The 26,259-nt window shown below is 41.0% G+C and overlaps 1 protein-coding gene across 1 annotated transcript; it reads right to left on the reverse strand.

Moving 5' to 3' along the window:
- Positions 1-9,529: 9,529 nt before the first annotated feature.
- LOC148554649 (uncharacterized) lies at positions 9,530-10,003 on the reverse strand. The gene has a single exon (XM_088489999.1). The coding sequence runs from the start codon at positions 9,998-10,000 to the stop codon at positions 9,530-9,532; it is 471 nt and encodes a 156-aa protein (XP_088346125.1). The 5' UTR covers positions 10,001-10,003.
- Between the last annotated feature and the right edge of the window lie 16,256 nt (positions 10,004-26,259).

The following is a 26,259-nucleotide window of genomic DNA, read 5'->3' on the forward strand; positions in this document are numbered from 1 at the left end:
GACTACAGGTCCAAATACTTCACGTTTTGCAAGTGAGTCTAATTCAGCCTTTATGGCTTCTTCCCATTTTGGCCAATCATTTCTTTGTCGACATTTTTCGATTGATCTTGGCTTAAGATCCTTACTTTCATGCATGATATTTAATGCCACATTATATACAAATATTTCATTGACAATTGTCTTATTTCGGTACCATTCTCTCCTGTAAAGACATAATTTATCGAGATCTCGTCATTTTCATAATTTTCAGGTACCTGAACGTCTTCTGGCGTTAAAACTATATCAGAATTTTGGACAACTGTAGGTGTCTTTACTATGTCTTTTTCAACAGGAATCGTATTTACCTCTTTTCTTTTTCGAGGATTTTTGTCTTTGGAACCGACAGGCCTGCCACGCTTCTGGCGTGAATTTGCTTCAGTGGCTACTTGTCCTACTGGGACATCAATTCGAATTGGGAAATTTTCCGATGGTATATAAGATTTGGTTATCCTCTTTGTATCAGAAAATGCATCAGGCAATTCATTTGCTATTCTTTGCAAATGTATAATCTTTTGAACTTCTAGTTTACATTGCCCTAATCGAGGGTCTAAATGCATCATGCATTCCAATTAAGTTCTTTTCAGGAAGCTTATTCTCTCCCCCTAATGTTGGAAATTTTGATTAATCAAAATGACAATCCGCAAATCAGGATTTAAATGCATCTCCAGTTTGTATCTCAAGATACCTCACTATAGAGGGAGAATCATATCCAACATATATCTCCAATTTTCTTTGGGGTCCTATTTTGGTGCGATTAGGTGGTGCAATGGGAACATATATCGCACATCCAAATATTTTTAAATGGGAAATATTTGGCTGCTGGCCAAAAGCTAATTCCATAGAAGAGAACTGATGGTAATTCGTTGGCCTCAAACGAATAAGTGTTGCGGCATGTAAAATAGCATGCCCCCAAACCGAGGTTGGCATATTTGTTCTCATAAGTAAGGGTCTAGCAATTAATTGGAGGCGCTTAATAAGTGATTCTGCTAACCCATTTTGTGTGTGAACATAAGCTACTGGATGTTCAACACTTATTCCATTAGCTAGACAATAAACATCAAAAGCTTGGGAAGTAAATTCATCAGCATTATCAAGACGAATTGTTTTGATTGGATTTTCTAGAAATTATACTTTTAATCAAATAATTTGAGCCAGTAATCTCGCAAACGCCAGGTTGCGAGAAGACAATAAGCACACATGTGACCATCTCGAAGATGCGTCTATCAGGACCATAAAATATCTAAAAGATCCACATGGTGGATGAATAGGTCCACATATATCACCTTGAATCCTTTCTAGGAATTCAGGGGACTCAAATCCAATCTTTACTGGTAATGACCTTAAAATTAACTTCCCTTGAAAACATGCAGCACAACAAAATTCACTAGATTTAAGAATCTTTTAGTTCTTTAGTAAATGTCCATGGGAGTTTTCAACAATTCTCCGCATCATGGTTGTTCCCGGATGACCCAATCGGTCGTGCCAAGTTATGAATTCATTTGGACTAGTAAACTTCTGGTTTACAGTGGCATGTGATTCAATTGCACTAATCTTGGTATAATATAACCCAGATGAAAGTGAGGGTAACTTTTCTAATATAACCTTTTTATTTAAATCATGAGTTGTGATACATAAATACTCATGATTTCCTTCATTCATTGTCTCAACATGATATCCATTTCGGCGAATATCTTTGAAACTCAATAAGTTCCTCAGAGACTTAGTAGATAATAGTGCATTATTTATTATGAGTTTTATTCCTCTGGGAAACAAAATTATAGCTCTTCCGGAGCCTTCAATCACATTGCCTAAGCCAATAATAGTATTAACATATTCTTCTTTTGGCACCAGATGGGTAAAATATATATCACTTTTGAGAATGGTGTGCGAACTTGCACTATCCGCAAGGCATACATCTTATCCTTGCCATTTTCTTCAAAGATAAATAATAAAATGAGTAGCAATACATGCACAGTTAAATTGAATACTTGATCGAAATTATTTTTCTAAGAAACACTACACATAATGTCATATACTAAAATTTTATTTTAAAACTTGACACATTTAATGATTTCAAAATTCATAAACATTAATATTTCGTCACATTTGAAACTTAAATACATAAAAAATAAAACTTAACAATAAGTTCTTTACATTATTTATTTACATAGATACATAACAATCTCACATTTTAAACTATTCCATCATTGATCAAATGACCAATATTTCCTTCAGGGTCTTCAAAGAAATTAGATACATCATAATGAGTGGTGGAGTTTTCAGCATCATCATTTGAAACGAAATTCGTCTCCTTTCCTTTGTCGTCTTTTTTCAAAGATGCTTGATAAAGATCGACTAGGTGCCTTGGTGTACGACAAGTACGCGACCAATAGCCCTTTCCACCACAACGGAAACACTTATCCTCTGTTGATTTATTTTGCCCAATATTTCTTTCTTTATCCCACTTCTGGTGAGATCATCTCTTTTGAACATAATTCATTTTCCTTCCATAATTTTTCTTATTACCAAAACCTTGCCATTTACCTCTTCTGGGGTAATAATTTGCCGCATTTACTTCAGGAAATGGGGCGTCGCCAGCTGGACACGCTTCATGATTTTTTAAGAGCAACTTATTGTTGCGTTCAGCAACAAGAAGGCAAGAAATTAACTCAGAATATTTTTTAAAGCCTTTTTCTCGATACTGCTGCTGCAGGAACACATTCGAGGCATGGAAGGTCGAGAAAGTTTTTTCTAACATATTATTATCAGATATCTTTTCCCCGCATAATTTCATTCGTGAAGTGATTTAAAACATTGCAGAATTATATTCATTTATGGATTTAAAATCTTGTAGACGCAAGTGCGTCCATTCATATCGGGCTTGAGGAAGTATCACCGTCTTTTGATGATTAAACATGTTCATACCCTGGCCCAACGCTATGGCCCAGGTACAAACGAAAGGCCCAACCCAAAGGATTGAGCCTCACCCTACACCGACCTTCCCCCGTAGAAGTCGGTTCTTGACACGACCTGCTCTAAAGAAGTCGGAGACGAAGATGGGCTGGCAGATAAACACTCATTCAAATGAGTAACTGCCCCTAGAATCTCTCAACCCACTTCCAGGAGCCATATCCCAACTTCCCTAAGATAAAGGGCGGTTATCCACCTTAAAAGGTGGAACTACTTCAACGGTGGTTATTGGTTCACCACTATAAATACCCTGACATCCCTCAGGCATCTTTAAGTCCCAATACTCTCTAGACCTGCTTATTCCCTTGCTGACTTAAGCATCAGAGTGTCTTTGTAGGTACCACCCCTCATTCACTCATATCCACAAGTCAGACAGAGGCCCAGGAACGTGATTCCCTACGAAGGCTTCCCTCTTTAGACGATTGGGCCAGCCTAATGCGTCCAGCCCATTAATCTCTGGTTACCCATCGTAACATTGGCGCCGTTGCTGGGGACCCTAGAGATCAACCAGTGATGGCGGACAATTCACCCGAAGATGGTCATACAGCGTCTGATTCCGAACAAGAAAACCTAGATACCAGAAACAACGACGCGGACCTAACTCTTCACCAGGGAGCCAACGACCAACAAAGAGAAGGCACCTCCGGGTTAAAAAATCTGAAGGTAAACTCCTCAGAGGGACGCGAATCAGGGAAGAAAGGGCCACCCTATGCAGCCGAGCTAATGGGGTTGGTCCATGGCCACCAAGGTCGTTTGGAACAGCTGGAACAGGAGTTAGAGCGACAACGAGAGGATGACCGAAATCTCAGAGAAGAGATAGAGCGACGAAAAGAGTTAGAAGAAAAACTCTTAAAGCTAGAATCTTCTCTTAGAAGTCGGAACTCCCGTGGCGACCGTGAAGAGTCGCCCTCGGGAGGAAAGGATCCATTCAGTGAGGACATAATGAGGGCAAAAGTTCCAAGAAACTTCAAAAGCCCTGATATGAACCTCTATGATGGAACCACGGACCCAAAGCATCATTTGAGCAACTTCAAAAATCGGATGTATCTGGCTGACGCCTCTGATGCAACTCGCTGCAAAGCTTTCCCGACCACCCTGTCAAAAGCAGCGATGAAGTGGTTCGACAGCCTCCCTCCAAGGTTAGTTACCAGCTTTGAGGACCTCTCGAGAAAGTTCTTGATGAGGTTCTCCATCCAAAAGGATAAAGTAAAACACGCACCGAGCCTCCTGGGAGTAAAACAGGAGGTCGGAGAACCTCTACGAGACTACATGGAAAGGTTCAACAAAGCATGCTTGGAAATTCAAGACCTGCCCACTGAGGCAGTCATCATGGGACTAGTAAATGTACTTAGAGAAGGTCCATTCTCAAAATCCATATCAAAAAGGCACCCCGCCTCCTTGAGTGATGTACAAGAAAGAGCAAAAAAAGTACATCAACATGGAGGAGAATGCCAAACTACGAGAGCCGAGTTGGCAACTTGGGCATCCTCACGCGGTAAAGGAGAGAGAAAGGGAGCCCAAGAAAAGGGAAGAGGCCGGTCTCGACAAACCAAGAAAATATCACTCTTATACTCCTCTAAAAGTTTCCATAGTGGATGTATACAGAGAAATCTGCAATACTGAAAGACTGCCGCCTCCCAGGCCCATCAAAAATAAAAAGGGAGGAAGCCGCAGCGATTACTGTGAGTACCATAAACTGTATGGTCACTCAACAAATTATTGCTACGACCTCAAAAATGTGATAGAAAAGCTGGCCAGAGAAGGCCGACTTGATAGATATCTCATGGAAAGGTCGGACTATCATGAAAAAAAGAAGCGAGATGATGGAGACAAAAGAGACCCACCACCGCAAACCCCCGAGAGACACATACACATGATCTCGGGAGGCTTTGCGGGAGGGGGACTCACCAAGTCATCCCGCAAAAGACACCTCAAGCGAGTCTATCAGGTCGGGAGCGAATCACCCGACCTTCCTACTATCTCATTTACAAAGGAGGATGGGCAAGGAGTAATCCCTGGACATGATGATCCAGTGGTGATAACCATGATCCTAGCCAATGCCCATCTCCACAGAACTCTAATAGACCAAGGAAGTTCAGCGGACATCCTTTTCAAGCCCGCGTTCGACAAACTAGGACTGGACGAAAAGGAGCTAAGAGCCTACTCTGATACCTTGTATGGACTAGGCGACACGCCAATAAAACCACTGGAATTTCTACCCCTCCACACGACTTTTGGAAAAGAGAAAAAATCCAAAACTCTGAGCATAGACTTTATAGTCATCGACGTGGGGTCAGCATATAATGCCTTAATTGGCAGAGCTACCCTAAATCGACTCGGAGCAGTGGTGTCTACCCCTCATCTTTACATGAAATTCCCGACATATGCGGGGATAGCAACGGTACGAGGAGACCAGAAATTGGCAAGAAAATGCTACAATGAAAGCCAAAACCTAAGAGGAAAAGGCAAAGAAGTCCATACCATTGAGCTCGGTGGCACGAGAGCCAGAGAAGATCTACGGCCACAACCAGGAGGAAAAACTGAAGAAATACAGGTCGGCGAAGAGGAAGGAAAAAATACCAACATAGAAGCCAACCTAGAAGAAAACCTAAAGCAAAGGTTGACAGAGCTCTTAAGAGATAATTCTGACATCTTCGCCTGGAAAGCTTCCGACATGCCAGGGATAGATCCCCGAGCTCATGTCTCACAGACTCTCAGTATATCCAGGATCCCGACCTGTACAACAGCGAAAGCGTAAGCTCGGCCCGAAACGAGCCCAAGCGGTGGAAGAGCAGGTACAAGCACTCCTAGAAGCTGGCTTCATCAGAGAAGTTAAATATCCAACATGGCTAGCGAATGTAGTGCTAGTCAAGAAGCAAAACGGCAAGTGGAGGATGTGCGTCGACTACACCGACCTGAATAAGGCATGTCCCAAGGACCCATATCCGCTCACAAGCATTGATACTCTAGTGGACTCCAGCTCGGGGTACCAATACTTGTCGTTTATGGATGCCTACTCGGGATACAACCAGATCCCGATGTACAGGTCAGATCAAGAAAAAACATCATTCATCACGCTCAGAGTAAACTACTGCTACGTGGTCATGCCATTTGGATTAAAAAACGCAGGGGCCATATACCAAAGGCTGATGAACAAGGTGTTCGCTCCTCACCTCGGGAACTCAATGGAGGTCTACATAGACGACATGCTGGTGAAAACCCGGGAGGAAGCCGACCTCTTAACAGACCTCTCGCGAGTCTTCAGCACCATAAGGTTACATGGGATAAGGCTAAATCCCGCAAAATGTACCTTCGTGGTGGAGGCTGGAAAATTTCTAGGATTCATGCTAACCCAAAGAGGGATCGAAGCAAATCCCGACAAGTGCAAAGCCATCCTAGAAATGAAAGGCCCGACCTGCTTAAGAGAGGTTCAACAATTGAATAGCCGACTTGCAGCCCTCTCCAGGTTCTTGGCAGGATCAGCATTAAGATCCCTTCCATTGTTCTCTCTACTGAAAAAGGGATGTCAGTTTGAATGGACTCCCGAGTGCGAAGAAGCATTTCAGGAATTCAAAAGGTTCTTGAGCCAACCTCCAATCCTGACCCGACCTCTAGTCGGGGAAGACCTCGTCCTATATTTGTCTGTAGCAGACAAAGCTGTCGCGTCAGCCCTGATATGAGAGGACGAGGTCGGACAGCACCTAGTGTACTTCACTAGCAAAGTTCTACAGGGCCCTGAACTAAGGTACCACAAACTAGAGAAGTTTGTGTACTCCTTAGTAATAGCCTCACGAAGGTTACGGCCTTACTTCCAAGCCCACACAATAAGAGTCCGAACAAACCAGCCTATGAAGCAAATCCTCCAACAGACGGATATTACAGGGAGAATGGTTCAGTGGACGATAGAGCTTTCCGAGTTTGACTTGAAGTACGAAACTCGGACGGCAATTAAAACCCAATGCCTCACCGACTTTATAACGGAATATGCGGGAGACTAAAAGGAAAATCCAACTACGTGGGAACTTTACGTAGATGGATCCTCAAACAAGACAGGAAGCGGTGCAGGCATAATACTGGTTAATGAAAGGGGAACTCAAATAGAGGTTTCCCTCAAATTTGAATTCCCAGCTTCAAATAATCAGGCAGAATATGAAGCCCTGATTGCAGGATTGAAGCTGACAGAAGAAGTCGGTGCAACAAAAGTGATGATATTTAGTGACTCTCAAGTGGGGACCTCCCAGATAAATGGAGAGTATCAGGCCAAAGACCCAAATATGAAGAGATACTTGGAAAAAACTCTGGAACACCTGGGGAGCTTTGCAAAAACCGAGATCAGGCACATAACTCGGGATCTTAATAGCAGAGCAGACGCCCTCTCCAAGTTAGCAAGTACTAAACCAGGGGGAATAACAGAAGCTTGATCCAGGAAACTCTCCAAGAACCCTCTGTGGTGAAAGCAGAGGACAAACAGGATGTTCTTGAAATAACCGGGCTAAATCTCGGATGGATGAATCCCTTGGTCGAATATCTAAAGTTCGACATCTTCCCCAAAGAGGAAAAAGAGGCCAAGAAAATCCGGAGGGAAGCACAATACTACACTCTGGTAAAAAATGTCCTCTATAAAAGAGGAATATCAACGCCATTGCTGAAGTGCGTACCGACCTCAAAGACCACTGAAGTACTAGAAGAGGTCCATAAGGGATTTGTGGAAACCATCTCGGAGCCAGGTCGCTAGCCAGAAAAGTAATCCGAGCTGGACTCTATTGGCCGACCTTGCAGAAAGATGCCACAGAATTTGTGAAAAAGTGCTAATCATACCAGATGCATGCAAATTTCCACGTGGCTCCCCCCGAGGAGCTCATCAGTATAACTTCTCCATGGCCCTTTGCAAAATGGGGAATGGATCTGTTAGGTCCTTTTCCCCAGGCCCCAGGACAAGTCAAATACTTAATCGTGGGAATAGACTACTTCACAAAGTGGATAGAAGCAGAACCATTAGCCACCATCACAGCCCAGAGAAGTCGGAGATTCCTCTACAAAAATATCATCACAAGGTACGGGATACCCTATTCCATTACTACAGATAATGGAACCCAGTTCACCGACTCTACCTTCAGAAGCCTAGTAGCCAGTATGAAGATTAAGCACCAATTCACCTCAGTGGAACATCCACAAGCAAATGGACAAGCCGAGGTAGCTAATAAAATCATACAGGCAGGACTAAAGAAAAGACTACAAGATGCAAAAGGAGCTTGGGCTGAGGAGCTCCCACAAGTGTTATGGGCTTACCGGACGACGCCACAATCTGCCACAGGAGAAACACCCTTCCGACTTGTCTATGGCGTAGAAGCCATGATACCAGTAGAAATCAGCTAACAAAGTTCAAGGGTGATCCTCCATGATGAAGTCGAAAACATACAGGGGCACAAAGAGGAGCTTGAATTGCTCTCCGAAGTCCGAGAGCAAGCCCAGATAAGAGAAGCAGCGTTGAAACAAAGGATGACTACCAGGTACAACAAAAAAGTCATTCGAAGGAGTTTCACCCCAGACAACTTGGTCTTGATCAGAAACGACATTGGAGTCAACAAATCTGGGGAAGGAAAGCTCGCTGCTAATTGGAAGGGACCATACAAAATTAGTGAGGTCTTAGGAAAAGGTTATTACAAGGTGACCGACTTAAACGGCACTGAGTTACCAAGGTCGTGGCATGCTTGTAACATAAAAAGGTACTATAGTTAAAAGCAACCTCTACTCCCTGATGTACTCTTTTCCCAACTTTGTGATTTTTCCCAAAAAGGATTTTTTCTAAAGGGGGTTTTTAACGAGGCATCATAGTAGAGACTAAGGGATCACAAATAGTAAAAAAACCCTTAGTAGCAGTAAAAGTACCTTTGCAAATAAATAAAGATCTTTTATCTCTTATAAATTCCTTCCCGTTTTTCTTTCTACGAAATACGCCGACTTAAGCTTGACAAAGCATGAAAATCCCATGAACCGACCTAGATGGTCGTCAGGATGAAACGACGAGGTACAAGTCGGTGTAAAGAGGTTATAAAAGTTGATCGTGATAAACTCGGGAAATCCGACTCATAAGTCGAAAAAACCGAGAAGCAAAGAAAAATGCATCACAAAAATAACCTAAGTCATAAAAACTCAATAAATCAAAAAATTGAGTATAAGGAATACCGAAAAAGAGATCAAGAAACCTAGTAAAAGCATTAAGGCAAAAGGTTGTCCCAAGTTACTAAGGAAAACTTGAAGAAAGGGACAGTCAGCCAAGAAAAATGTTTTTTCAAAGCAAAGATCCAAAAAGATTTCTCTTCGAAATCCAAAACAGAAAAGCATGCGCACAACAAACAGAAAGGTAACTTAAACCCTTATCCAAAAAAGGGTATTTTTTTGTTAACGGCCATAAAAGGCCAAAAGAGAATGTCAGAAAAGTACCACCATAAATATAAAAATAAATAGTTTAAAAAGGAGGGCCCACAAGCCGGGTCCCCATATAGCCACAAGAAATTTTTTAGCTGGGAAGGACGTCACCACCAGAGTCAGGGAGAGTAGTCAGAGCATCACCAGAGTTAGGAAGGGCGCCATCAGGACCAGGAAGAGAAGTGTCCATAGGAGATGGGGTAGAAGTTCCAAGAGCCTTCGAAGAACTCGGGGCATCTTTTGGTCGGGGAGGAGACTCCATTATCCTCTGCCCCCGAGTCTTTAACTCGGACTCGGTGACATAATGGGGAGAGGGAGGAGAAACAATAGCCCCATCGACCATAATTTTGTCAGGATCCAAAGGAGAGAGATCCAGGTCGGGAGCAAGAACCCCGACCTGTTCCTTAGAGATCCTCCATGCTTCTTCAGCCCCGTCAGCAATGGAGTCCTCCAACTCGGTATAAGCCTCCCGAACCTTCATCAAATCCTTCTTCACCTCCACGAGATCCTCGAACAAACTCGAATAGCTCTCCTGCGCCTTCTCCCTCAGGCCCTCCGCCATGGAACATTGGGCCTGCAACTTCCTTTCCCTCTCCTGGAGGCCATCCCTCTCTTCCTTCAACTTGGCGACCTCCTCCCTCAGCACCTTCTCCTGCTCCTGATATAAGAGAAGCCTCCCCTCTAGCTCTTCAACCCTCGAGGTTGAACCCAAAGAACTGAGGGGAGCCTTCTCAAAAATATCCAGGAACTTTGTACACACCCCAGCTGCCCTGATACTCTCCTGAGCCAGAATAGTGAGGTGGTTTCAAGCAGAAGCATCATCCATACTTATACGAGTATGAGGATAGATATGCTTCTGAACAAACTGAGGCGCATCCACTTTAGCCTCACCTTCAAAAGAAGAGCCAGACTCTAAAGTCTTGCGCTTCTTCTTTTTTGGCTCAGGGGAAGATCGGGAAGGAGGGGACGGCTGAGAAGAAGCTGAGGAAGAAATAACAATAGGTCGGGCAGGGGTCCCCAAATTGTGGGAAGGAGGGGGAGGAGAAGGAAGAGAAGAGCTAGTTACCCTGGCACCACCAACTCTGGCGTGGGATCTTGCCTTGGCCTCTTGAACTCTCTGGTAAGACTCCCTGAAATTCTTCTTCGCCATCTCTGTAAAAAATAATTGGTAGTCAAAGTCAGCAAAACAAGTCGGAAGAAACAAAGTCGGAAAATATAAACAAACCAAAAGCTACCTAATTGTGTCTGGACAAAGGTCGGAGCCCCCTGGAGAAACTTTTTGGTATCCAGATAGGGGGCCCTCCCCTACACTTCTCGGAGGAACCCCACAATGGCTGCTTCCACTTCATCCAAGTCATCCAAACTATATTTCTCACAGGGGGAGGCCTCTAACCAGTACAGAGGATAGCGAGGAGAAGAACTCTCATCCAAGAAAAAGGGGTGGTGACCCTCTACAGCTTGAACTTTGAAAAAATAATTTTTGAAGTCGTGAAAAGATTCATCAAAAAGGGTGAAGACTCTCCGACCTTGTATAGCTCGGAAAGACACCCACTATTGTTTGTTATTTTGCCCACTAAAGGGCTTAGTCATGTGGAAGAGGAAAAAGAAAATTCTCAAGGAAGTCGGAAAGTCTAAAGCATGGCTAATGAACTGGTAAATTTTTAGAAAACCCCAAGAGTTTGGGTAAAGTTGGGTAGGAGCAACACGGCAGTGACGTAAGACGGCCATTTCAAAATTAGAAAAAGGAAGAAGAACACCCAAACGGGTAATCATGCTCTCATACATATAGAAAAAATGAGGGGCTGCCTCAGCAGCCCTCACGAAGCAAACCCAGTCTTCAGGACCCGGGACCACCAACTCATACTTTGGCTCATCCTCATCAGAAGTACAAATTCGGTGATGAGTGCGGAGATTGGTGATGAAGTCAGTATCTACAAAGGGTTCCTCCCCCAGAACAGTAACATCCACCCATTGAGCAAGTGTTTCTACAGAAGACATTTTTTCCTAAAAAGGTATAGTGAAACCTACAAGGAAAAAAGAAAAAGGATAAAAAACAGGGTCTCTAAAGGGCCTAGAATCAAACAAAAACAGAATCACTAGAAGCCTACAAGCCAACCCTCCTCTCTAAAATAAAAACATGCAAATGAAAGCATTTGTAAAAAGAGAGTAGAGGAAAACTAACCTTTACTTGAAAAAGGATAGGGGCAGAGAAAGGTGAATTCTTTCGAACAAAAGCTTCTTCCGAACAGAGAAGAGGAAGTGTGAAAGTTTTCAGAAACGAAACAAGAAAATAGAGGGAAAGTATTTATAAGAACGTTGGGGGCATAATGGTAAAAACAGAAGCTGTCATTTAAAGATAGGCACCGTTTCCAATGTAACTGATCCCCGCATATAAATACACAAATCCCTAACGGACGCGACGTTTGATTAGACGCGACTGTTGAGAATTTTTAAAATACGTCGGTTCTGAAACATCACGTCGGTTCTTTATCTGTCGGCTACGACCCTGAGTTAAATACTCGACCCCAACTCTTAAAAGAAATTGGGCTCGAGTAGGGGCACTGTTCATACCCTGGCCCAACGCTATGACCCAGGTACAAACGAAAGGCCCAACCCAAAGGATTGAGCCTCGCCCTACACCGACCTTCCCCCGTAGAAGTCGGTTCTTGACACGACCTGCTCTAAAGAAGTCAGAGACGAAGATGGGCTGGCAGATAAACACTCATTCAAATGAGTAACTGCCCCTAGAATCTCTCAACCCACTTCCAGGAGCCATATCCCAACTTCCCTAAGATAAAGGGACGGTTATCCACCTTAAAAGGTGGAACTACTTCAATGGTGGCTATTGGTTCACCCCTATAAATACCCTGACATCCCTCAGGTATCTTTAAGTCCCAATACTCTCTAGACCTGCTTATTCTCTTGCTGACTTAGGCATCGGAGTGTCTTTGCAGGTACCACCCCCCATTCACTCATATCCACAAGTCGGACGGAGGTGGTGCACGAGTTGTAAATCACACTTTTTACAACGCGTACCACTAACCAGCAAGTCCACTGGGTCGTCCAAGCAATACCTTACGTGAGTAAGGGTCGATCCCACGGAGATTGTTGGCTTGAAGCAATCTATAGTTATCTTGTAACTCTTAGTTAGGAAAACAATAAAATAATTCACTTATCAAATTTGATTGCAAGGAATAAAAGGGCAGAACACAAATTATACTTGTATGCAATGATGGAGAATATGTTGGAGTTTTGGAGATGCTTTGTCTTCTGAAATTCTGCTTTCCTCTGTTTTTTGATTCATGCACGCACGTCCTTCTATGGCAAGCTGTGTGTTGGTGGATCACCGTTGTCAATGGCTACCATCCATCCTTCCAGTTAAAAGGGTCCAAATGCACTGTCACTGCACGGCTAATCATCTGCAGGTTCTCAATCATACCGGAATAGGATTTACTATCCTTTTGCGTTTGTCACTACGCCCAACACTCGCGAGTTTGAAGCTCGTCACAGTCATTCAATCCCTGAATCCTACTCGAAATACCACAGACAAGGTTTAGACTTTCCGGATTCTCTTGAATGCTGCTATCAATCTAGCTTATACCACGAAGATTCTGATTAAGAGATCTAAGAGATATTCATTCATTCTGTGGTGGAACGTAAGTGGTTGTCAGGCACGCATTCATGGAGGAATGATGATGATTGTCACGTTCATCACATTTATATTGAAGTGTGAATGGATATCTTAGATAGGAACACGCATGTTTGAATGGAAAACAGAAATACTTGCATTAATTCATCGAGACACAGCAGAGCTCCTCACCCCCAACAATGGAGTTTAGAGACTCATGCCGTCAAAAGGTACAAAGTTTAGATCTAAAATGTCATGAGATACAAAATAAATCTCTAAAAGTTGTTTAAATACTAAACTAGTAACCTAGGTTTACAGAAAATGAGTAAACTATGATAGATAGTGCAGAAATCTACTTCTGGGGCCCACTTGGTGTGTGTTGGGGCTGAGACTTAAGCTTCTCACGTGCCTGGGCTGTTTTGGGCGTTCAACGCCAGGTTGTAACCTGTTTCTGGCGTTGAACTCCAACTTGTAACTTGTTTCTGGCGCTGGACGCCAGACTGCAACATGGAACTGGCGTTGAACGCTAGTTTACGTCATCTATCCTTGAGCAAAGTATGGACTATTATATATTGCTGGAAATCCCTGGATGTCTACTTTCCAATGCAATTAAGAGCGCGCCATTTGGAGTTCTGTAGCTCCAGAAATCCACTTTGAGTACAGGGAGGTCAGAATCCAACAGCATCAGCAGTCCTTTTTCAGCCTGAATAAGATTTTTGCTCAGCTCCCTCAATTTCAGCCAGAAAATACCTGAAATCACAGAAAAGCACACAAACTCATAGTAAAGTCCAGAAATATGAATTTTGCCTAGAAACTACTGAAAATAAACTAAAAACTAACTAAAACACACTAAAAACTATATGAAATTAACCCCAAAAAGCGTATAAAATATTCGCTCATCACAACACCAAACTTAAACTGTTGCTTGTCCTCAAGCAACTAGATAAATAAAATAGAATACAAATAATTTAAGAAGCAATAATATCTCAGGGTTTTTGAGTGAAGCTCAGATTCTAATTAGATGAGCGGGACTAGTAGCTTTTTTGCTTTTGAACAGTTTTAGCATCTCACTTTATCCATTGAAGCTCAGAGTGATTGGCATCTATAGGAATTCAAAATTTAGATAGTGATATTGATTATCCTAGTTCAGTATGTTGATTCTTGAACACAGCTACTTTATGAGTCTTGGCCGTGGCCCTAAGCACTTTGTTTTCCAGTATTACCACCGGATACATAAATGCCACAGACACATAATTGGGTGAACCTTTTCAGATTGTGACTCAGCTTTGCTAAAGTCCCCAATTAGAGGTGTCCAGGGTTCTTAAGCACACTCTTCTTTTTGCTTTGGACCTTGACTTTAACCGCTCAGTCTCAAGTTTTCACTTGACACCTTCACGCCACAAGCACATGGTTAGGGACAGCTTGGTTTAGCCGCTTAGGCCAGGATTTTATTCCTTTAGGCCCTCCTATCCACTGATGCTCAAAGCCTTGGGGTCCTTTTTATTACCCTTGCCTTTTGGTTTTAAGGGCTATTGGCTTTTTGCTCTTGCCTTTTGGTTTTAAGAGCTTTGGCTTTTTCTGCTTGCTTTTTCTTTTTCTTTCTCTATTTTTTTTCTGCAAGCTTTTGTATTCACTGCTTTGTCTTGCTTCAAGAATCATTTTTATGATTTTTCAGATTATCAATAACATGTCTCATGTTCATCATTCTTTCAAGAGCCAACATATTTAACAGTCTTAAACATCAAATTCAAAAGACATATGCACTGTTCAAGCATTCATTCAGAAGACAGAAAGCATTGCCACCACATGTAAATAATTAGAATTTATCTTATTAAAAACTCGCAAAATATTGCCTCTTATTCTAAAGAAATTCTTCTATTTTATTCATGTTTAATGATGATGATAAAATTAAATTATAGCTTAATTGGAGATAAAATAAAAAATATAGATACTAATTACTACTATATGACTCCTAAGGTAAGACTAAAATAAAAACAGTTATCACAGAGTTAAGGCTAAGATTGGAATTTAACAACCTTTGTTCTGGGAAGTGGATGTTCCTCTAATCTGCGGGGTGCTTGGTCCTTCAAGAGATAATTTTTGGTGCTTCAATTCCCTTAAATCACGCCCTTGCTCCTCCTGTTCTTTAAGCAAATAGCAAAGAATGCTACTTTGTTCCTTCTGTTCTTTCTTTATTTGTTCCATAGCTTCTTGCATCTTGGTAATAGATATTTCAAGATACTCCCAGTATTCAGATTGAGGGATTTCTGGGAGAAATTCATGTGTTCTCTTCTTGATGGGGTCATCCTGTGCTTGTTATTTTTCCATTGATGTTTTGGTGATTGGTCGCTCAACTGAGATATACTCAGTTATTCCCATCCTTACTCCAGCATCCTTGCAGAGCATAGAAATCAAGCTTGGATAAGCCAACCTGGCATCTTTGGAATTTTTGTTTGCAATTTTGTAAAATTCAGTTGAAATCAGTTGATGAACATCCACTTCTTTTCCCATCATGACGCAATGGATCATCACTGCTCTTCTGATAGTGACTTCAGAACAGTTGCTAGTGGGCAGCAGAGAATGCCCAATGAAGTCCAGCCATCCTCTGGCGACTGGTTTGAGATCTTCTCTTTTAAGTTGAATTGGGACACCCTTCGTGCTGGTGGTCCACCTGGCTCTAGGGATACATATATCCTCTAGAATCTTATCCAGGCCCTTGTCTGTTCTCATCATTCTCCTATTGAAGGAGTCTGGATCATCTTTCAGCTGAGGTAGCTTTAAGATCTCCCTGATCTTGTCAGGGTGGGTATGAACAATCTTTCCTCTGACCAAGGTCCGATAGTCATAGAGAGCAGATCCAGATAGTCTTTGCTTGTCTGTATGCCACATATTAGCATAGAACTCCTGGACCATATTCCTTCCCACTTTCGTTTCAGGATTAGCTAGGATCTCCCAGTTCCTGATTCGAATTTGCTCCTGGATCTCCGGATATTCATCTTCTTTCAGATCGAATCTAACTTCCGGGATCACTGATCATAGACCCATTATTTTGTAATAATGGTCTGAATGTTCTTTAGTTAAGAACTTCCCTTGATTCCAAAGTGGTTTTAGAACACTCTCTTTCTTGCCTCTTGGAGTGGGTTGTTTTCCTTTAGGAGCCATGATCTTAGTGGGTATGGTTTAGTGATCACGGATAAACACACCAAACTTAGAGGTTTGCTTGTCCTCAAGCAAAAGAAAAGAAAGGAGAGGGATAGAAGGAGAGCCAGTGTAGGATGGTGGATGAGAGGAAGGAGGCCGAATGGGTTTTTAAAAGGGAGGGGGGTTTTCGAAAATAGGGAGAAAGATAAGATAGAAGATGTGATTTTAAAAAAATAAGTATGATAAGAAAAGATATAGTTTAAAATTTAAAAGATATGAAAGATATTTGAAAAAGATAAAATTGGATTTTTGAAAAATATAAGAGATTTGAAAAAGATATTGATTAGTTGAAAGGATTTTTGAATGAAAAGAGATAGATTTGTTTTGAAAATTTTGAAAAAGAGTTGAATTGGATTGAAAAAAAGGATTTGTGCTTATGGATTAAGATACATTTAATATTTTTAAAGAAGGGTTTTTAGAAATCAGGGTTTGTAACATGTTTATGCAAGAAATCATGAATTGAAACATGAAAATTAAGATTAAAATGAAAAATATGAAGAAAAAACGAATTTACCTCCTCCCCACCATCCTGGCGTTTGAACACCCAAACGTTGCATGTTTTGGGTGTTCAACGCCCAACTGCTGCTTCTCCTGGGCGTTCAACGCCCAGCTGTTGCTTCTTTCTGGCGTTGAACGCCAGGAACTCCTTTGTCACTGAGCGTTTTTCTGAACGCCCAGGACGCTGTAAATCTGGCGTTAAACGCCCAGAAGGAGCTTTTTTCTGGCGTTCAATGCCCAGAAGATGCTTCTTTCTGGCGTTTAACGCCCAGATGGCTATCCTTACTGGCGTTCAACGCCCAGTGGATGCTTCTTTTGGGAGTTGAATGCCCAAAACAGACTATTACTGGCATTTTCTTGCCAGTGAGCTCTTTTTCTCTATTTTGTGTGCAAAATCCTTCTGTAACCCTGTGAACTTATACAATTGACTCTTTACCTTAGTATCAGTGAACTTTATATAAACAAATAAAATCAAGAATAGGGCAAAATGCTTAGAGGAAGTGATGCCCCATGGCTGGGTTGCCTCCCAGCAAGCGCTTCTTTATTGTCTTTAGCTGGACCTTGCTGAGTTTTTAATCTAGCCTCAGCCTTGAGCACTCTTGCTCAACATTGCCTTCAAGATAGTGCTTGATTCTCTGTCCATTAACAATGAACTTCTTATCAGAATCAATATCTTGAAGCTCCACATAACCATATGGTGATACACTTGTAATCACATATGGTCCCCTCCACCGGGACTTCAGTTTCCCGGGGAATAGCCTGAGCCTAGAGTTAAACAACAGAACCTTTTGTCCTGGTTCAAAGATTCTAGATGACAGCTTTCTGTCATGCCACTTTTTTTATTTCTCTTTATAAAGCTTGGCATTTTCGAAAGCAGTGAATCTGAATTCCTCTAGCTCATTTAGCTAGAGCAATCTTTTTTCTCCAGCTAATTTGGCATCAAAGTTTAGGAATCTGGTTGCCCAGTAGGCTTTATGTTCCAGTTCCACGGGCAGGTGGCATGCCTTACCATACACAAGTTGGTATGGAGAGGTCCCTATAGGAGTCTTGAATGCTGTTCTGTAAGCCCACAGAGCATCATCCAAGCTTCGTGCCCAATCCTTTCTACGGGTACTTACAGTCCGTTCCAGGATTCTTTTTAGTTCTCTGTTAGAGACTTCAGCTTGCCCATTTGTCTGTGGATGATATGGAGTCGCCACCTTGTGGCGGATCCCATACCAGACCATGGCAGAGTAAAGCTGTTTGTTGCAGAAGTGAGTGCCCCCATCACTGATTAGTACCCTGGGAACACCAAACCCGCTGAATATATGTTTCTGGAGGAACTTCAGCACTGTTTTAGTATCATTAGTGGGTGTGGCAATGGCCTCAACCCATTTTGATACATAGTCAACTGCCACCAGAATATAAGTGTTTGAGTATGATGGTGGGAAAGGCCCCATGAAATCAATACCCCATACATCAAACAACTCAATCTCCAAGATTCCTTGTTGAGGCATGGCATAACTGTGAGGCAAATTACCAGCTCTCTGGCAACTGTCACAGTTACGTACAAACTCTCGGGAATCTCTGTAGAGTGTAGGCCAGTAGAAGCCACATTGGAGGACCTTGGTGGCTGTTCACTCACCTCCGAAATGACCTCCATATTGTGACCCATGGCAATGCCATAAGATCCTTTGTGCTTCTTCTTTAGGCACACACCTACGAATTATGCCATCTGCACATCTCTTAAAGAGATAGGGTTCATCCCACAAGTAGTACTTTGCATCAGTAATTAATTTTTTCTTTTGTTGCCTGCTGTACTCCTTGGGAATGAACCTTGCAGCTTTGTAGTTTGCAATGTCTACAAACCATGGTGTTTCCTGAATGGAAAACAAATGCTCATCAGGAAAGGTCTCAGAGATTTCAAGAGAGGGGAATGACGTCCCTTCTATTGGCTCTATCTAGGACAGATGGTCAGCCACTTGGTTCTCTGTCCTTTTTTCTGTCTCTTATTTCTATATCAAACTCTTGCAGAAGCAACACCCATCTTATGAGTCTGGGTTTTGAATCCTGCTTTGTGAGTAGATATTTAAGAGCAGCATGATCTGTGTACACAATCACTTTTGATCCTATTAAGTATGATCTAAACTTGTCAATGGCATAAACCACTGCAAGCAATTCTTTTTCTGTGGTTGTGTAATTTTTCTGGGCATCATTCAAAACACGGCTAGCATAATAAATGACATGCAGAAGCTTGTCATGCCTCTGCCCCAGTACTGCACCAATGGCGTGATCACTGGCATCACACATTAGCTCAAATGGTAATGTCTAGTCTGGTGCAGAGATAACTGGTGCTGTGACCAGCTTGGCTTTCAGCGTTTCAAACGCCTGCAGACACTCTGTGTCAAACACAAATGGCGTGTCAGCAGCTAGCAGATTGCTCAGAGGTTTTGCGATTTTTGAAAAATCCTTTATAAACCTCCTATAGAATCCTGCATGCCCCAGAAAGCTTCTAATTGCCTTAACATTGGCAGGTGGTGGTAATTTTTCAATTACCTCTATTTTTGCTTGATCCACCTCTATTCCCTTGTTTGAAATTTTATGCCCAAGGACAATCCCTTCAGTCACCATAAAGTGACATTTTTCCCAGTTTAAAACCAGGTTGGTCTCTTGGCATCTTTTCAGAACTAGTTTCAGGTGATCAAGACAGGAGCTGAATGAGTCTCCATATACTGAGAAGTCATCCATGAAGACTTCCAGAAATTTTTCCACCATATCAGAGAAAATAGAGAGCATGCATCTCTGGAAGGTTGCAGGCGCATTACACAGCCCAAACGGCATCCTTCTATAAGCAAACACTCCATATGGACATGTGAATGCTATTTTCTCTTGATCCTGGGGATCTACTGCAATCTGGTTATAGCCTGAGTAGCCATCCAAAAAGCAGTAATAATCATGACCTGCCAGTCTTTCTAGCATCTGGTCTATGAATGGTAAAGGAAAATGATCCTTTCTGGTGGCTGTATTGAGTCTTCTGTAGTCAATACACATGCGCCACCCTGTAACTGTTCTTGTAGGAACCAGTTCATTCTTTTTATTATGAACCACTGTCATGCCTCCTTTTTTGGGGACAACTTGAACAGGGCTCACCCAGGGGCTATCAGAAATAGGATAAATAATCCCAGCCTCCAGTAATTTGGTGACCTCTTTCTGCACCACTTCCTTCATGGCTGGATTTAGCCGCCTCTGTGGTTGAACCACTGGTTTAATATTATCCTCCAATAAGATTTTGTGCATGCATCTAGCTGGGCTTATGCCCTTAAGGTCACCTATGGACCACCCAAGAGCTGTCTTGTATGTCCTTAGCACTTGAATCAGTGCTTCCTCTTCCTGTGGATTTAAAGCAGAGCTTATGATTACTGGAAAAGTGTCACCTTCTCCCAGAAATTCATATTTCAGGGATGGTGGTAATGGTTTGAGCTCGGGTTTAGGAGGTTTTTCCTCTTCCAGAGGAAATTTCAGAGGCTCTTTCATTTCCTCTGAATCCTCCAAATCAGGCTGAACATCTTTAAAGATGTCTTCCAACTCTGATTCGAGACTCTCAGCCATGTTGATCTCTTCTACCAAAGAGTCAATAAGATCAACTTTCATGCAGTCTTTTGATGTGTCTGGATGCTGCATGGCTTTGACAGCATTCAACTTAAACTCATCCTCATTGACTCTCAAGGTTATTTCCCCCTGTTGGACATCAATGAGAGTTCGTCCAGTTGCTAGGAAGGGTCTTCCTAGAATGAGAGTAGTACTCTTGTGCTCCTCCATTTCCAGCACTACAAAGTCAGTGGGAAAGGCGAATGGCCCAACTCTGACAATCATGTCTTCAATCACGCCTGATGGGTATTTAATGGAGCCATCAGCAAGTTGGAGACATATCCGGGTTGGTTTAACTTCTTCAGTTAAACCAAGCTTTCTAATAGTGGATGCAGGTATTAGGTTGATGCTTGCCCCAAGATCACATAAAGCTGTCTTGGTGCAATTACCTTCTAATGTGCATGGTATTAGAAAACTCCCAAGGTCTTTAAGCTTTTCAGGAAAGCTTTTCAGAATGACTGCACTGCATTCTTCAGTGAGGAGAACTCTTTCAGTTTCTCTCCAATCCTTCTTATGACTCAAGATCTCTTTCATGAACTTGGCATAAGAAGGTATTTGCTCAAGTGCCTCTGCAAATGGAATCTTTATTTCAAGAGTCCTGAGATAATCTGCAAAGCGAGCAAATTGCTTATCCTGCTCCTCTTGGCGGAGTTTTTGAGGATAAGGTATCTTGGCTTTATATTCCTCAACCTTAGTTGTTGTAGGTTTATTTCCTACATAAGTGGTTGAAGGAGTTTTTTTAGATGGGTTGTCATCAGCACTTGTGTGTGTCTGATCCCTCACTGGCAATTGAGTGCCAGAGTTAGAAGCTGGAGTGACGTTAGACGCCAGCTCCTCATCTGTTCCTGGCGTTTGAACGCCAGAACTGTGCTTCTTTTGGGCGTTCAACGCCAGATCCTTGCTTGTTTCTAGCATTGAACGCCAGTCCTGAGCATGGTCTGGGCGTTCAGCGCCAGCCTTCCACCCAATTTCTGGCGTTTTAGCGCCAAAATTATTTTTCCCTGGGCTCTTACTGTCCTTAGGTGGATTTTGGGTGATTTGCTCATTTCTTGGCTTCTTACTACCTTGAGGTGGGGTATTTAATGTCTTCCCACTTCTTAATTGAACTGCTTGGCATTCTTCTGTTATTTGTTTTGACAGCTGCTGCTTTGTTTGCTTCAATTGTTCTTCCATATTTATATTAGCCATCCTTGTCTCTTGTAGTCTATCCTTGAATTCGGCTAACTGCTTTGTTAGAAAGTCCAATTGCTGATTGAATTCAGCAGCTTGTTTTACAGGACTGAGTTTAGCAGTTACTGTTTTAACCTCTTCTTTCATGGAAGGGTCACTGCTTAGATACAGATGCTGATTTCTGGCAACTGTATCAATGAGCTCTTGAGCTTCTTCAATTGTCTTTCTCATGTGGATAGATCCACCAGCTGAGTAATCTAGAGACATCTGAGCTCTTTCTGCAAGCCCATAGTAGAAGATGTCTAACTGAACCCACTCTGAAAATATTTCAGAGGGGCATTTTTGTAGCATCTCTCTGTATCTCTCCCAGGCATCATAAAGAGATTCATTATCCCCTTGTTTAAAGCCTTGGATGTCCAGCCTTAGCTGTGTCATCCGTTTTGGAGGAAAGTATTGGTTCAGGAATTTTTCTGTCAGCTGTTTCCATGTTCTTATGCTAGCCTTAGGTTGGTTATTTAACCACCTTTTAGCTTGGTCTTTTACAGCAAATGGAAACAGTAATAATCTGTAGACATCCTGATCTACTTCCTTATCATGTACTGTGTCAGCAATCTGTAAAAACTATGCCAGAAACTCTGTAGGTTCTTCCTGTGAAAGACCGGAATACTGGCAACTTTGCTGCACCATGATAATGAGCTGAGGATTCAACTCAAAGCTACTGACTCCAATGGAGGGTATGCAGATACTACTCCCATATGAAGCAGTAGAGGGGTTAGCATATGACCCCAGAGTCCTCCTGGACTGTTCATTTCCGCTTAGGTCCATGATGGAGAAAGGGAGAGGATGTAAAATAGAAGAAAATATTTTTATTTATTTAATTATTTATTTATTTCGAAAACAAAATAAATTAAAATAAAATAAATAAAAAATAGGCGAAGATTTTCGAAAAAAAAATGAGGAGAGAGAAAGTGGTTAGGAAGTTTTGAAAAGGATATGATGATTTTTGAAAAATGTTTTAAATTTTGAAATAAAAATCTGAATTTTAAAGGTAAATTTTGAAAATTTGCTTTAAAATAGAGAGAAAAGATATTTTTGGATTTAAAGAGGAGAGAGAAAAACAATAAGATAGTACAAGATTTAAAATTTTTAGATCTAATGCTCCTTGTTTTCGAAAATTTTGGAGGGAAAACGCCGAGGAACACCAAACTTAAGAATTTTAAGATCAAGACACAAGGAAACTCAAGAACACTTTGAAGACTCACAAGAACACAAGAACATGAAGAGAGAATACCAAACTTAAAATTTTTAGAAAACCAAACTAAAATTTTCGAAAAACAAAGAAAAATCAGCAAGAAAACACCAAACTTAAAGTTTGGCACAAGATTTATTCAAAGAAAAATTATTTTTGAAAAAGATTTTAAAAATGGGCTAGCCAATTACTTAGAACATAAGCACCACGCTCTAGCTAATTGAGCTATAAGTTTAAAGTGTTTTAACAAGGTATAAATAATAAAAGACTCTAAACCAAAAAGAAAAATTTTTCCTAATCTAAGCAATAAAATAAACCGTCAGTTGTCCAAACTCAAACAATCCCCGGCAACGGCGCCAAAAACTTGGTGCACGAGTTGTAAATCACACTTTTTACAACTCGTACCACTAACCAGCAAGTGCACTGGGTCGTCCAAGTAATACCTTACGTGAGTAAGGGTCGATCCCACGGAGATTGTTGGCTTGAAGCAATCTATGGTTATCTTGTAACTCTTAGTCAGGAAAACAATAAAATAATTCACTTATCAAATTTGATTGCAAGGAATAAAAGGGCAGAACACAAATTATACTTGTATGCAATGATGGAGAATATGTTGGAGTTTTGGAGATGCTTTGTCTTCTGAAATTCTGCTTTCCTCTGTTTTCTGATTCATGCACGCACGTCCTCCTATGGCAAGCTGTGTGTTGGTGGATCACCGTTGTCAATGGCTACCATCCATCCTTCCAGTGAAAAGGGTCCAAATGCGCTGTCACCGCACGGCTAATCATCTGCAGGTTCTCAATCGTACCGGAATAGGATTTACTATCCTTTTGCGTCTGTCACTACGCCCAACACTCGCGAGTTTGAAGCTCATCACAGTCATTCAATCCCTGAATCCTACTCGGAATACCACAGACAAGGTTTAGACTTTCCGGATTCTCTTGAATGCTGCCATCAATCTAGCTTATACCACAAAGATTCTGATTAAGAGATCTAAGAGATATTCATTCATTCTGTGGTGGAACGTAAGTGGTTGTCAGGCACGCGTTCGTGGAGGAATGATGATGATTGTCACGTTCATCACATTCATATTGAAGTGCGAATGGATATCTTAGATAGGAACACGCATGTTTGAATGGAAAACAGAAATACTTGCATTAATTCATCGAGACACAGCAGAGCTCCTCACCCCCAACAATGGAGTTTAGAGACTCATGCCGTCAAAAGGTACAAAGTTTAGATCTAAAATGTCATGAGATATAAAATAAATCTCTAAAAGTTGTTTAAATACTAAACTAGTAACCTAGATTTACAGAAAATGAGTAAACTATGATAGATAGTGCAGAAATCCACTTCTGGGGCCCACTTGGTGTGTGCTGGGGCTGAGACTTAAGCTTCTCACATGCCTGGGCTGTTTTGGGCGTTCAACGCCAGGTTGTAACCTGTTTCTGGCGTTGAACTCCAACTTGTAACTTGTTTCTGGCGCTGGACGCCAGACTGTAACATGGAACTGGCGTTGAACGCCAGTTTACGTCATCTATCCTTGAGCAAAGTATGGACTATTATATATTGCTGGAAAGCCCTGGATGTCTACTTTCCAACGCAATTGAGAGCGCGCCATTTGGAGTTCTATAGCTCCAGAAAATCCACTTTGAGTGCAGGGAGGTCAGAATCCAACAGCATCAGCAGTCCTTTTTCAGCCTGAATCAGATTTTTGCTCAGCTCCCTCAATTTCAGCCAGAAAATACCTGAAATCACAGAAAAACACACAAACTCATAGTAAAGTCCAGAAATATGAATTTTGCCTAGAAACTACTGAAAATAAACTAAAAACTAACTAAAACACACTAAAAACTATATGAAATTAACCCCCAAAAGCGTATAAAATATTCGCTCATCAGGAGGCCAGGAACGTGATTCCCTACGAAGGCTTCCCTCTTTAGACGATTGGGCCAGCCTAACGTGTCCAGCCCATTAATCTCCGGTTACCTATCGTAACAATACCTTTCTTCAAGATCTTTCCAAAGATCGGCAAGATCTTTTAATGTGAGATATTCATTTTTCAATCCTTCATCAAGATGACGACGAAGGAAAATCATGGCTTTGGCTTTATCCTTGTGGGATGCATTATTTTCAGTCTTAATGGTATCTCCAAGATCCATTGAATCAAGATGGATTTCAGCATCTAATATCTATGATAAATATGTGTTTCCAGATAAATCAAGAGCATTGAATTCAAGATGAGAGAGTTTCGACATAATAAAAAAATTTTACCTGAGTATTCCTAAAATTTGATCAGAGTCTCGTGCTGATAATGTGTTGTAAAATAACTAAATAAATAAATAAGGAAAAGATAACAAATATAAAGTATGAAAATATAATTAGATGGCTCTAGTAGTAATGTTTACTAGAATTACTATATTAATAGATATATTTAATAATATTGTAGTAAAGAATATAAGAAAGAGAATAATATGAAAGAGAGTGAAGAATATTTAATATTCTTATTGTTGTGTAAATGTGTGTTATTTACTTATGTTTAACCTCAATACATGCAAGGAGGTTACCTTTTTTCACTATTATTAAATGCAAGAACTTTGGTAACATAAAATTTCAGTATAGAAAAAGTGAGCCGCACATGGTCATCTGAATCATACAAAAAAAAAAAGATAAATAATAATAATAATAATAATCTAATATCTAGTTTTAATCTTGTAAAGTTATATTTTTGTTCCATATATATTAAAAGAATAGGATAACCATTGTTTCTCTTTTCTTTTCTTAAGCATCACAAACCTTCGCCGATTATAGATTAGCCACAAAACAGAAAGGAAGATTCTTGGTAATTAACAAGAACACTTTTCCAAGAAGTTTCAGAGGACTAAATTTTCCTATGATATTAAATGTTTACAAAGACAGAAACGTGATTAGCTTTGCCTCCGGTTCCAATTTCTAACCTTAACTTTCAAAAGGAACACCGGCATGGCTCAGTTACGCGGGGTTTATGGAAATTTTGTTCCCCACACTATTAGATCACCATTCCTTTTCTGAGTTATTAACTAAAGTGTTTAATTTTGATATATGACAAGTTATTTTGGTAATAAAATTCAATTAAGTTGGGCCAATAGTTTTGATAACTAGAAATTTTAGTTGGTAAAAAAGAAAGAGAAAAAGGAGAGACATAAGAAAAATACAAAGATTTTGTTACAAAAATAACTTAGTTCAATTAGTATTTTTCATTTTTCATATACTGAAATTTTTTATACAATTATTTAATTATATTTATTTTTTTAGATGATCATCCACATTTTTAATAAAAAAATAATAAGTCACCAAAAAAAATAAAAAAATAATTATTTTTATTCACGTCACCAATAAAATAAATATACATAACCAAACTAAAATCATGAACACATAGAGGATTCATAATTTTCTCAATCTGCCAAAA

The sequence above is a fragment of the Arachis ipaensis genome, chromosome B6, assembly GCF_059453495.1.
Source record: "Arachis ipaensis isolate K30076 ecotype BB chromosome B6, ASM5945349v1, whole genome shotgun sequence".
In the NCBI taxonomy this organism is placed as follows: Eukaryota; Viridiplantae; Streptophyta; class Magnoliopsida; order Fabales; family Fabaceae; genus Arachis; species Arachis ipaensis.

What these genes read in the sequence shown, in the direction of transcription:
- LOC148554649 (XM_088489999.1), bottom strand. Translation starts at nt 10,000, where the DNA reads ATGGCGGAGGGCCTGAGGGAGAAGGCGCAGGAGAGCTATTCGAGTTTG.